At 36.4% G+C, this 14,672-nt stretch overlaps 1 protein-coding gene across 3 annotated transcripts in view; it reads left to right on the top strand.

Moving 5' to 3' along the window:
- LOC124615138 (venom carboxylesterase-6-like) overlaps positions 1–14,672 on the top strand; it is a 202,162-nt gene that overhangs the window by 151,555 nt on the left and 35,935 nt on the right. For all 3 annotated transcript variants that reach the window (XM_047143003.1, XM_047143005.1, XM_047143004.1), the window contains exon 6: positions 5,474–5,639. In XM_047143003.1, the coding sequence (XP_046998959.1) occupies positions 5,474–5,639 (166 nt within the window). The remainder of the gene's footprint in view (positions 1–5,473; positions 5,640–14,672) is intronic.

Raw genomic sequence — 14,672 nt, 5'->3', positions numbered from 1 at the left:
TACTAATGAGAAAAATTTAGAGAACCAGCATTTGAAGCAGACTGAAGAATGATTAAGATAAGATAAGAGAAATTAGAACTATCACAGAGACATACAGGGAGCAGTTTTTCTGTTGCTCTATTCATGAGTGGAGTAGGAAAGGAAATGACTACTACTGGCATGTGTACTCTGCTGTGCACCATATGGTGGCTGGCAGAGTAGATATGTAGCTGTAGATATCAAAAGAAGCCAGTTCTTTGATGCTACATCAACAGATGTTGACTCATTTGGAGAAATAACTATCTAATCTTTTACAAACCCATTTGATGCAAATGATAGAGCAGACATGAAAAATATCTGTGTCTGCCATGAAAACACAGAATTTCAGAATAAATTATTGAATGTCCTACACACATACAAGTATATAGGTAATCATAATGCCACCCAACTGCACGATATCCTCAGCATGTACCTGATCTTAAAATGCCCTGCTCACAAGACTCAAGCCTTTACATGTCAGGTTGAAGAGAATATTCAAAAATGTTGAAAACTAATCATTAATATTGGATCCCTGTTGATCAGCAGTCTACTAATTCTAATAGAAAAATACTTCCAAGCCCAGTATCTTTGTATAACAACGACTGTACACAGACCATATAAACATCATACAATATAAAAAACTCTAAATAGAAAACTTCAAATGCAGCAAATGAAATCATAAAGAAAAGGGAAATGGCACAGACTTGCAAATAAGTACTTACATGAAAAAAATTGTAAAATACCTTCAGAATGCGTTTTACACAGAGCAAACATCGGGAAAACAAAAAAGAGAAGAGAGGAAGAGAGTAAGCACATATGTCGCTGGTGGCGCTGCACTTGAAACTAATGATTATTCTGCGTATCTACACACTTTTATGTCACTTACAGTCAACCCATTCACCCAGATGATGATGACTTGTGCAATTGTGTAAGGAGAAGCATTGTGGAGGGCACTGCTTTCACCAGTGGATTCAAGTGAGGGGGAGGGGGTGTTGCAGATAGGCTGTTGACAAGTTCAAAGGACCCAGAGGTCCCAGAGGCCAGTAACTGGTGCTGTTCACTCTATGCTAGAAATGGCAGTGGCAGTGGTAGATTTAGAGGCCCAGTACAGAAGTAGGGACCAGGAAGAACTTTGAGTATGATAATCATCCCTGTAACCAAGAACTATGAGGTGCAGTCTTTCATTCAAACTGAACCAGAGCAATACCTTTCACTTGTTGGGAAACCTATTGTATTGCAAAACAGGGAGAAGCAGGCACTAAAAGAAATATGTCTGTTAACCATCAGAAGTTTGTTTGATGAGTAATAGTATTTTTAGGAAGAAAGAGGCAAGGGATAAGAAGCGTGAACTTATGTACTCAGTGTGTATTCTTGGAAGCTTCATTCAACATATTCAAGAGGCTGTTCTAGGAGCCATTGAAGGAGCAGAGTGCAACCAGCTGTAGAATTCTTGTCATCTGGTCTCTAAGTTATACTTAAAATTTAAGCACTGGTGCTGTAAGGAGGTGAGAATAATGTGGATTATTTCAAGGTGTGTGGCTGATGGATACTTTCACCAGCAGCAATTCACACATCTAAGTTCAGACCTTCACAGTTTCTAGCCATGATTGCCACAGTAACAGTCTAAATTGATCAATATATTAACTGTACTTTGAACAGAGTGATATCTACCTCATCTTTCTTGGAGAAGAAGACACAGCATCCATCTCCATGATAAAGAATTCAGTATAATACAATCATAAATAATGTTGTCATATGTATCCAGGTATCATTTTCAGATTGAAACAATTAAAAAATGAAAGAAACTGCCTCCCTTTCCAGAAGATATGTCAAAAAATTTCTACACAAATACATATTGTTGTCTGATATACATGCAATACATCCAACCAGAATTACTGATGAAAAGAGACAGATAGATGAAGAGTGAAAAATTTGACATAAACTTAAGGAAACATAAGAATAGAGATACATGTTCATTTTTCTTTTCATGCATATCTCTTTTGGCACAGACATTTTTTATTTTGTATTTGCCCTGCACAGTGTTTCAGTATTTATTACAAGACATATACTTATGGCTAAACCAAAGTAAGATCTATCACGTAGTCAAAACTTGGATCCTTTCAATGCATGGTAAGAACGGCTGAAACGTCCAGCCTAGCACATGGAATTTCAATGAAGTACACAATTTCAAGTGTTCCCCTGCATTGATAGTGACCCCATGCATTGACTGGAATGCTTGGACCAAAGACTGTAAAGTTTCTGTGACAAGCTGCAGTGTCCTAAATGCACACCATTATAGATTACTGATAAATGGGTCAGGGATGCACTACTTATTATAGTCTGCTACCAAGGTAGCTGACTGTTTGTGGGAAGCATACATGGGATTTTTAGGTTAAGTAGCATTGCATATGATCCAGATAATGATAGCTATTTGGGATCCTGAAGTATTAATGTAAGATCCGAACAAGTTGCCTGCTCCCTTCCCCCCTCCCATGCACACCCTCAGCATGCACAAAAAATATTATAACTTTAGTTATCAACTGCTGATGCATTAAAAACAAAATGACAGGATTTGAATCACTCCTAAAAAGTAGTGGAACCCATATAATACCAAGTATGTGAAGCTGGCTAAAACCCAAAATTGACAGTAGTGATATTTTTGGAGTAAATCTAAGTATATATTCAAAAGGGAAATGGAGGTCACATGCTGACAATAGACAAAAAACTAAGCTCTACTACTCAAATAGAAATTGAGGCTCCATGCAAAACTGTTTAGGCAAGTTTCATTATCAAGGGTGGCATACATTTATTACTGCACCCTTATAATGATGACTAGACTTACCCCCAAAAGTAATTGAAACCTTTAGATAAAATCCTATCTCGTTACTATAAATGTTCTCATCATTCAAGAGGACTTCAATAATCCAACATTTGAGTGGGATAAACAAAGTTCTGCCAGTGGTGGACATGTCCAGGCATGAAACAGTGCTTTTTCTGAGAATTACATTCTACTGGTAACTTAGAATTCCACTCAGATTAGAAATATTTTAGTTTAACAGAAACAAATAGACGTGTTGTTTTTGAAGATGTTCACATTGAAACTTGTGTCAGTGACTGCAAAACAGTTATAGCAACAATGGTTTGCAAAGTAAAAAGGGCAACAAAGCATATCTCCATATGATCCAGATAATGAATGATAGCTGAGTGAGGCCTGAAGTATTAATGTAAGATCCAAATAATGTGTACGCCCCTGTCCCACCAACCCTCTTTCTCCAAACACATAAAAAAGTATTATAGCTTTAGTTATCAACTGCTGAAGGATTAAAAACAAAATGACAGTGTTTGAATCACTCCTAGAAAGTAATGGAACCCATATAATACCAAGTATGTAAAGCTGGCTAAAACTTGAAATTGATAGCAGTGACAGTTTTGGAGTAAATGTAAGTATGTATCAGAAGGGAAATTGAGGTCACATACTCAGAATAGACAAAAAACTTGAGAAATTGAGGCTCCATGCAAAATTGTTTATGCAAGTTTCAGTATCAAGGGTGGCATACATCTATGACTGCACACTTATGATGATGACTAGACTCACCTCAAGATGTAACAGAAACCTTTAGAGAAAATCCTACCCCACTACTACAAATGTTCCCATCATTCAAGCAGACTTCAACCATCCAGCATTTGAGTGGGATACTTAAAGTTTTGTAAGTGGTGGTGTTGTCCAGACATGAAACAGTACTAAATGCTTTTCCTGAGAACTACATACTACTAGTAGCTAAGAGTCCCATTTAGAGTTGAAATATTTTAATCTAACAGAAACAAACAGACCTGACATTTTTGAAGATGATTAAACTGAAAATTGTGTCAGTGACTGCAAAACAGTTGTAGCAACAATGATTAGCAAAGTAAAAATGGCAACAAAGCAGTTCTGCATGTGATCCAGATAGAGACCCTGAAGTATTAATGTAAGATCCAAATGAGTTGTCTGCTCCCCTCCCTCCTGCCATTCACACTCTCTGATCACACAAAAAATATTATAACATTAGGTATAGACTGCTGAAGCATTAAAAACAAAATGACAGAATTTAAATCACTCCTAAAAAGTAGTGAAACCCATATAATACCAAGTACTTACAGCTAGCTAAAACCCAAAATTGACAGTAGTGATATTTTTGGAGTAAATCTAAGTATATATTCAAAAGGGAAATGGAGGTCACATACTCATAGTAGACAAAAAGCTCAGCTCTACTGAAATAGAAATTGACGTTCCATGCAGAATTGTTTAGGCAAGTTTCAGTATCAAGGACGGCATACATTTATCACTGCACCCTTATAATGATGACTAGACTTACCTCCATAAGTAACTAAAACCTTTGGAGCTCCATAAGTAACTAAAACCTTTGGAGAGAATCCTATCTCACTACTACAAATCTCCTCATCATTCCAGAGGACTTCAATAATCCAACATTTGAGTGGGATAAATAAAGTTTTGGAAGTGGTGGACATGTTCAGACAAGAAACAGTACTAAATGATTTTTCTGAGAATTATATACTACTGGTAGCTTAGAGTTCGACTCCTGCACAATAGTATGAACAATAGTACTTACAACATCCCATAGGCACAGTCCCTTTCAGGTTACCAGTCTAATGAATTAGAAAAATATATGAAATATTGTTAATAACAATAGAAACATTATATAAAAGCTTTACAAATCCTTTTGTAATACAGTGTTAACATTTAGATATCTGTCTTTTCTCAACAAATGTTGGTGCCTATGGCTTTGAAAATAGTGAAGATCAGCTTTTACCTTGACAGTTTATCATATTTCAGTTCCTGTCAGTTGATTGTGGTTTGCTCAACATGTCTTATATTGTTTCTGTGTAGCCTAGATTCAGTGATTGGGCAGGATTTTGTATTCTACCGGGCGGCGATTTTTGCACGCCAGTAATTTTTTCTCATAGTTTCACAGAGAAATAAGTAAGAAACTTTTGCTTTTAACAATGTTGGCAATTATATTTTCCACATAAGCACTTTTATTACAGAGCACTGTTACGTGCATAAGCTTTAAAAAAAAAAAAAAAAAAAAAAAAAAAAAAAAAAAAAAAAAAAAAAAAAAAAAAAAAAAAAAAAAGGGGGGGGGGGGGGAGTAGTTTACTTCAATTTTCATTTTCTACTTCACGGATATTATATTCTTGGTTATCTGTATTATGTTGAGCTATATTAGACACATCCCTCCAGGGTGTGCTTCATTATGAGATTTCCAAAAGACCACGTTTGAATGTATGTATGAGTTGAGGGCCTCAGAAAATGCAATAACATGACAAAATAAGAAACATCATTCAGATACCAATCATCAATGAAATTCCTTCTCTTTATAACTGTTGTGCTGAACTGCATCTTCCATGAGTGGTTAGACTAGCAAAAATTGTTACAGTAATCTGCTTTTGATAGGTGTGGCGATACAACCCATTCACTCCCTTTGGACCAACAGTGGAAATTGCAGGGAAAAAGCCATTCTTGAGTAAACACCCAGCACACTTAATAACTGAAGGTTCTGTACAAGACTTGCCTTGGCTGACAAGTGTCACTACTGAAGAAGGGCTCTACCCTGCAGCAGGTAATGTTCATTTCACATAGTTAACAGAGTGAAACAAATGAAGCCATCAATTCATAATAATTTAAGTTGAATTACAAAATATAATTAATAAATTAACAATATTAGAATCTAATAATACCAAAATATTAAAATTTAATTTGACTTTTTGCTATTTTGGTTTTCTCATTTAGCTATACCAGAGTAAATGCTATTTTTATGGTAATTTGCATCAAAAATTATTTTTCTTCTCACTGTGAATATGGAGATATTTACTTTGTTTCAGAGACATACTTTCCAGTTACTTGTATTTGTACAGCTTTAACTGGTACTGCAGTATTAAGCCTAATAGTAATTTCTATTGTGAAGGCCAGCCATAGTTTTATTTTATTTTTTTCTAAGAATAAATGGAGTCAGTAATGAATTCAGAATGCTTGAGAATCAGGCAGTATAGGGTATGAAATTGACTGATCCCCTAAGAAGCCCTGTGAAGAAGCTATTTCTTTAATTATTTAGTGAAAAATCAAGGAGATTAAATCACTAAAATTTTTCTTAGCTTAATTAATAACAATTGACACTTATAAATCTGGAAACCATGATAAAGATCAGGCACACAACATTAAATAATACAAACACATATACCTTAATACCATGTTTTCACATTTCCTGACCAGGGGGACATGTTTCCCACACAGAAATTTATTTCTCTAAGTTCACAGGGATACAAAAGTCCCACATCTGTTTGGTACTGCAATCTAGCATTGACTGTATCAACTGTTTGGAACCAACAGGCTCATTTTGTGGCACCTAATTCATGAGATATTGCTTAATTGTTTCAGTTGCATGTTCAGTGTCTTGTGTTCTGACAGTTTTGTGTAATTTTTTTACATTACTGCAATAGCTAAACTCAATAAAGGTATTTATTGCTTTTTTTACTCTGTTTGCGAGAAATACTTAGATTTGTGCACCTATTTATTGGTAGAACACTTTTAAATTTGTTAAGTGGGTTTGCCTTATGACCTGTGTGTGTGTAGAGAATTTCTAATAGTGGCTTTTGTTCATAGTTGTGTCAAAATTTTTACATTAATATATTTTATTCAGTTCTGTAATGTTATTTTATTTGCCTTGATTTGATATGAAACAGAAAACTCTAAAAACTTGTGGTGATTTGTGATAACATAAAAAACATAAAACATTTGAATACAATATCTAATACTCTGATCATTTGTCAGGAGATTATCAAAATAGGTGAATACATTACAGTTAACTGGAATTGCTACTATTTACAGATTTACTACACTGTCAGAATGAAATATTGTTCTGCATTTTTAATAACTGTATCATGCACAAAATACCTAATATTGACTGTTGTGACCAAGAGTTGTCTAAACTGAAATCTAAAAGACGTTTTTACTTAAGCTGGTCTAATAGTTCCTGTTAAGATATTCATCTGTAGAGTAAACTCTTACAAACTTTCTTTGAACCTTGCTTTATCTGAAACCAAGTTAGTAATGGTTGTTGGAAATTCGTTGAAAATGTGTGCTTCTGAATATATAACCACTTTCTGGACCAAAGTAAGTGATTTTAGGTCTTTATGTAGATTGTTCTTATTCCTAGTATTGATATTTTGAATTGAGCAATTGGCTGAAAATAGAGATATATTATTTGCAACAAAATTCATTCCATTTGATTTCATTTATTGATCCATTTTCATCTTCAGCTGCACAATGTGCAAGAGATATTTGGATTTTTATGTTAATTTTAACAGTTTTTATATAATTATGCCTTTGTACATAATAACACAAATTAATATCTCAGTTAATGATGAATACTTAAATAAAAAATGTTGTTACACTATACACCAAGAGATAATATACAAATTTCTTCTGTATGAGACTACATTGGTTTAACATACAAAATTTTTTTTTGTATTTATTCATTTACAGTGTAAAAGCATTGCGAAATAAATGTACTGAGAAGCAGTGGTTAGAATGCCAAGTTCCTTGAACAGGTTTCCATGTGAAGTTCTTGAATTTACAAAAATGGTTCAAATGGCTCTGAGCACTATGGGACTGAACTGCTGTGGTCATCAGTCCCCTAGAACTTAGAACTACTTAAACCTAACCAACCTAAGGACATCACACACATCCATGCTCGAGGCAGGATTCGAAACTGCAACCGTAGTGGTCACGCGGTTCCAGACTGCCTAGAACCGCACGGCCATTCTGGCCAGCTTGATTTTACACCACAAATGATTCTTCTTACACACGTTTTCATGCCAAAAACTTTTGCTCTTTTTGATGAGTTACCCCAGAATATGATCCTGTATGACATAATAGAATGAAAGTAAGAAATGTATGTAAGTTTTTTATATTTATATCTTCTACATGTGACATCATTCTCACTGCAAATACAGACTTATTTAGGCACTTCAGCGATTCTGTGCTATGCCCTTCCCAAATGATTTTATTATTGAGTTGTAATCCCGCAAATTTAACACTGTCAGCCTCTTCAATCCGCATGTCTTCATATGTTATACACATGCTGGAAGGAAATCTGTTATAGGTTCTGAACTGCATATAGTGGGTCTTTTCAAAGTTTAATGACAGTGAATTAGCTATTAACCATTTATTAATGTCTGTGAAAATTTGATTGGCACTATTTGTAAATCTGTACTCGACTTGCTACTTATTGCAATATTTGTATCATCTACAAACAAAACAAACTTAGCATTTGGCAATGTAACAGATGAGAGGTCATTATTGTATACAAGAGAAAGCAGTGGTCCCAAGATAGAACCTTGAGAAAAAACACATGTAATTCATTCCCAACCAGTTGAAGACTGACTGCTTACTACACAAATATTTTGCAATGACACACTTTGTTTCCTGTTAGTTAGTTAAAATTCCAACCATTTCACAGCATTGCCGGCAAGACCATAATATTCTAATTTACTTAAGACAATGCTGTGGTTCATACAGTCAAAGGCTCTTGACAGGTCAAAGAAAATGCCAGTAGCCTCTAACTTATTATCTAATGAAGTAAGTACATTGTCACTGTAAGTGTAAATAGCTTTCTGTATATCAGAAGCCTTAAGAAACCCATACTGTGACTTGGAAAGTATATTATTTGCAGTCAGATACTCTGTTCTGCTGTGAATGCAGAGCAGGCTATAGCTGAGGTTGTACCATCTCAGTCTCTGTTGTGATGAATCTTATATCTTTCAGCTGGTGAGCAGCTGACAAAGCTTATTATCTTGGCTTATTGTCTTGGAATTTATGTGATATAATAATGGTACTTACTTTCTTCTTTTTACAGAATCACTAGTTAAAGAAAAAATTAAGTGGAACATAAATTTCTCTCTGGACTCAAGGAGGAATAAATTTAGGGAACTATTTATTCCTCCTCAATTTCAGTGGGACACATATGACCCATTTAAAATAATTATAAAACTATAAACAACAATAATACAGAAATGTGGCCTCCCTCAGCATCCATTCCAAAAGCAGAAAACCAGTTTTTAGAGTAATATGTGAAATTTTAATTAATTTAGTAATGAAAGAGGTAACATTGATTGTGACATGAACATTTGGTTACCTTGTTTCCTATCTGGAAATTTCAAACTGTAAAGTAGCACCTATGATTTATTTGCGACTCGTATTTCATTAAAAGGAATGTGGCAAAAAGTGTTCTAATTCAGTTGTATTCAGAGAGTGCTTTTTCATGTTAAAGCGTACTATAATTTATGAAGTTTGCAGACGGTAGAAAGGCGCAGCTTGGCAGAGGGTAACTTTTGTGAGTCAACTGCAGATTTTGAACTATGACTTAAAACTTTTTGTACCAACAGTTTTGTTCTTATGATTATTAGGTATGATGATAGGACACTTTTGGTTCAAGATGGTTGTTGTTGTTGTGGTCTTCAGTCCTGAGACTGGTTTGATGCAGCTCTCCATGCTACTCTATCCTGTGCAAGCTTCTTCATCTCCCAGTATCTACTGCAACCTACATCCTTCTGAATCTGCTTAGTGTATTTGCCTCTTGGTCCCACTCTATGATTTTTACCCTCCACACTGCCCTCCAATACTAAATTCGTGATCTCTTGATGCCTCAGAACATGTCCTACCAACCGATCCCTTCTTCTAGTCAAGTTGTGCCACAAACTTCTCTTCTCCCCAGTCCTATTCAACACTTCTTCATTAGTTATGTGATCTACCCATCTAATCTTCAGCATTCTTCTGTAGCACCACATTTCGAAAGATTCTATTCTCTTCTTGACCAAAATATTTATCGTCCAAGTTTCACTTCCATACATGGCTACACTCCATACAAATACTTTCAGAAATGACTTCCTGACACTTACATCTATACTCGATGTTAACAAATTTCTCTTCTTCGGAAATGCTTTCCTTGCCATTGCCAGTCTACATTTTATATCCTCTTTACTTCAACCATCATCAGTTATTTTGCTCCCCGAATAGCAAAACTCCTTTACTAATTTAAGTGTCTCATTTCCTAATCTAATTCCCTCAGCATCACCCGACTTAATTTGACTACATTCCATTATCCTCGTTTTGCTTTTGTTGATGTTCATCTTACATCTTCCTTTCAAGACACTATACATTCCATTCAACTGCTCTTCCAAGTCCTTTCCTTTGCTGTCTCTGACAGAATTACAATGTCATCGGTGAACCTCAAAGTTTTTATTTCTTCTCCATGGATTTTAATACCTACTCCGAATTTTTCTTTTGTTTCCTTCACTGCTTGCTCAATATACAGATTGAATAACATTGGGGAGAGGCTACCAGCCTGTCTCACTCCCTTCCCGACCACTGCTTCACTTTGATGTCCCTCGACTCTTATAACTGCCATCTGGTTTCTGTACAAATTGTAAATAGCTTTTCGCATCCTGTATTTTACCCCTGCCACCTTCAGAATTTGAAAGAGAGTATTCCAGTCAACATTGTCAAAAGCTTTCTCTAAGTCTACAAATGCTAGAAATGTAAGTTTGCCTTTCCTTAATCTAGCTTCTAAGATAAGTCGTAGGGTCAGTATTGCCTCATGTGTTCCAATATTTCTACGGAATCCAAACTGATCTTCCCCGAGGTCGGCTTCTACTAGTTTTTCCATTCGTCTGTAAAGAATTCGTGTTAGTATTTTGCATCTGTGACTTATTAAACTGATAGTTTGGTAATTTTCACATCTGTCAACACCTGCTTTCTTTGGGATTGGAATTATTATATTCTTCTTGAAGTCTGAGGGTATTTCACCTGTCTCATACATCTTGCTCACCAGATGGTAGAGTTTTGTCAGGACTGGCTCTTCCAAGGCTGTCAGTAGTTCTAATGGAATGTTGTCTACTCCCGGGGCTTTGTTTCGACTCAGGTCTTTCACTGCTCTGTCAAACTCTTCACGCAGTATCATATCTCCCATTTCATCTTCATCTACATCCTCTTCCATTTCCATAATATTGTCCTCAAGTACATCGCCCTTGTATAGACCCTCTATATACTCCTTCCACCTTTCTGCTTTCCCTTCTTTGCTTAGAACTGGGTTTCCATCTGAGCTCTTGATATTCATACAAGTGGTTCTCTTATAACCAAAGGTCTCTTTAATTTTCCTGTAGGCAGTATCTATCTTACCCCTAGTGAGATAAGCCTCTACAGCCTTACATTTGTCCTCTAGCCATCCCTGCTTAGCCATTTTGCACTTCCTGTCGATCTCATTTTTGAGACGTTTGTATTTTTTTTGCCTGCTTCATTTACTGCATTTTTATATTTTCTCCTTTCATCATTTAAATTCAATATTTCTTCTGTTACCCAAGGATTTCTACTAGCCCTTGTCTTTTTACCTACGTGGTCCTCTGCTGCCTTCGCTACTTCATCCCTCAAAGCTACCCATTCTTCTTCTACTGTATTTCTTTCCCCCATTCTTGTCAATTGTTCTCTTATGCTCTCCCTCAAACTCTGTACAACCTCTGGTTCTTTCAGTTTATCCAGGTCTCATCTCCTTAAATTCCCACCTTTTTGCAATTTCTTCAGTTTTAATCTACAGTTCATAACCAATAGATTGTGGTCAGAGTCCACATCTGCCCCTGGAAATGTTTTACAATTTAAAACCTGGTTCCTAAATCTCTGTCTTACCATTATATAATCTGTCTGAAACCTGTCAGTATCTCCAGGCTTCTTCCATGTATACAGTCTTCTTTTATGATTCTTGAACCAAGTGTTGGCTATGATTAAGTTATGCTTTGTCCAATATTCTACCAGGCGGCTTCCTCTTTCATTTCTTAGCCCCACTCCATATTCACCTACTATGTTTCCTTCTCTCCCTTTTCCTACTCTCGAATTCCAGTCATTCATGACTATTAAATTTTCGTGTCCCTTCACAATCTGAATAATTTCTTTTATCTCATCATACATTTCATCAATTTCTTCATCATCTGCAGAGCTAGTTGGCATATAAACTTGTACTATTGTAGTAGGCATGGGCTTCGTGTCTGTCTTAGCCACAGTAATGCATTCACTATGTTGTTTGTAGTAGCTTACCCACAGTCCTATTTTTTTATTCATTATTAAACCTACTCCTGCATTACCCCTATTTGATTTTGTATTTATAACCCTGTATTCACCTGACCAAAAGTCTTGTTCCTCTTGCCACCGAACTTCGCTAATTCCCACTATATCTAACTTTAACCTACCCATTTCCCTTTTTAAATTTTCTAACCTACCTGCCCGATTAAGGGATCTGACATTCCACGCTCCGAACCGTAGAACGCCAGTTTTCTTTCTCCTGATAATGACATCCTCCTGAGTAGTCCCCACCCAGAGATCCAAATGGGGGACTATTTTACCTCCGGAATATTTTACCCAAGAGGATGCCATCATCATTTAACCATACAATAAAGCTGCATGCCCTCGGGAAAAATTACGGCTGTAGTTCCCCCTTGCTTTCAGCCATTCACAGTACCAGCACAGCAAGGCTGTTTTGGTTAGTGTTACAAGGCCAGATCAGTCAATCATCCAGACCGTTGCCCCTGTAACTACTGAAAAGGCTGCTGCCGCTCTTCAGGAACCACATGTTTGTCTGGCCTCTCAACAGATACCCCTCCGTTGTGGTTGCACCTACGGTACGGCTATCTGTAGCGCTGAGGCATACAAGCCTCCCCACCAATGGCAAGGTCCATGGTTCATGAGGGGGTTCAAGATGGTAAGGTGAGTGAATTTAAAGCAACTAAAAGGTTTAAAAGCATCTGCTAGAAAAAATATATTTTTCTACCAGTTCTAGACACAGAGATTCACACACACACACTTGTGCTCACAAGTGCATACTGTCTCCACACCCTTCACCCTACAGTTTTCACCCCTTCTGTCCTACCACCTTCTCCCCATTCTTGACTCCCACCATGTTTATGTGCAACCCTCTTCCAACACACCTGTCCATCTTTCCACACTCCTCTTCTTTTTCGATCGTTTTTCCCCACCACCCTGCCCCACAACCTTCTGATGCTGTGCCTGTTGGCAGTCTAGTCCCTGCACACTGCACCAGACAGCATTCATCTCTCTTCCCACCCATACACTACTATCTCTTACCCTTCCACTTCACCTTCCCCTTCCCCTTTCCCTTCCTCAGTGCGTGTGTTTGTTTCTCTTAAAGATGAAGGCTGTGGCCATCTGCAATATGTGAATATCCTTTAATTGTGCCTGTCCACAATTTGATGTGTCTTCTTTATGGTAAGCAGCAATCTCTCTTTTCCTACATTGTTGCTATTTCTACCTGGAGTTTCCACTGTTTGATACTCTTATGTGTAACTTATATGAAAAGGGAAAACTATCCACTGATGTTGAGAGAAACTTCATAATGCCCATCCCTAATGGGTGAATGCCTAGAAGTAAAAAAATTATCAGATGCTTTGCTTAGTCATACGTGGATTGAAAATAATAATGAACATTATTCTCAACCAAATGCAACTGAAAGATGAAGCCACCTCACAGAAGCTCTATTTGGCTTCCAAAAACAATGAGAAACCAGAGACAAAATATTAGCTTTAAAATTATTTACAGAAATTATACAGAAAGTTATTTAACAACATACATAACTTTTGTAGAACCACAGGTAGCATAATAATAAGGGAAAAAGTCTTGACTTACTGAAGAAAGTAGCAATATGTAACAGAGACAAACGACTGATATAGAACCTCTAAAACGATATGCTTGTGTTCAACATAAGAAGCAGCACAGATCTGGGGAGGAGTCCAGCAAGGATGATCACTATCAGCAATTATTTTTAATTTATACATAGAGGAGGCACTTAAAAAGTCAGAAAACAGAGACAGATGAAGCAATAGATGGCAAAAGAACAAATGTGATGATGCCAAAGCTATTTTATCTGAAAATGAAGAAGACATTTCAATGATATTAAATAAAATGGATCAACAATTTATGTGAAAATAATATAAAATAAAAATAAGTGAGTCTATAACAGGGGTGACAATATGTCTTAAGTAAGGGAAAGTCATGGTTTGAGTACATGTATTTGACAGGCATTTACTTATTTGGGAAACATTATCACTACCAATGGAAGGAGCAAATAAGAAATCAAAAGGAGAACTGCACAAACTAAAAGTGCCAAAGAATAAGACATTATCCTCAAAAAGTAACACCCCTAAAATAAGAAGAAGTTTTTTGAAAGCATTTGTTTAAAGTATGGCATTGTACTGCTCTGGGACCTAGGCTCTGGGGACTGATTGTTAGCACAGGGTTACCATGGGCCTCAGTTCACTCTGTTGTTTTTGCTGAGAGCAAATCATTGAAATAATGGTATCCCATGCAAATACCCAATTGATAAGCCACTGTCTCAGTTACTGTGGTTTTCCACCATGCTTATCTCAATGGAACTTTAATTATGGGATCCCAAAATGTGTTAGTGTCGGTCAAAATTGTTGGCTTATTGCATTCCATTTTATAACCAGCAGAAAAACAATGTTCAGCAATAACAGACTTCGTAGGTTGCTAAAGGTTAGTGCAGTGTTGATGTTCCACAGAGCCTTCTTCCAAAGTG

This window comes from Schistocerca americana, chromosome 1 (assembly GCF_021461395.2).
Source record: "Schistocerca americana isolate TAMUIC-IGC-003095 chromosome 1, iqSchAmer2.1, whole genome shotgun sequence".
NCBI lineage: Eukaryota > Metazoa > Arthropoda > Insecta > Orthoptera > Acrididae > Schistocerca > Schistocerca americana.
Note: the sequence above shows the minus strand (reverse complement) of the source record. Positions and strands in the feature narration are given on the sequence as shown.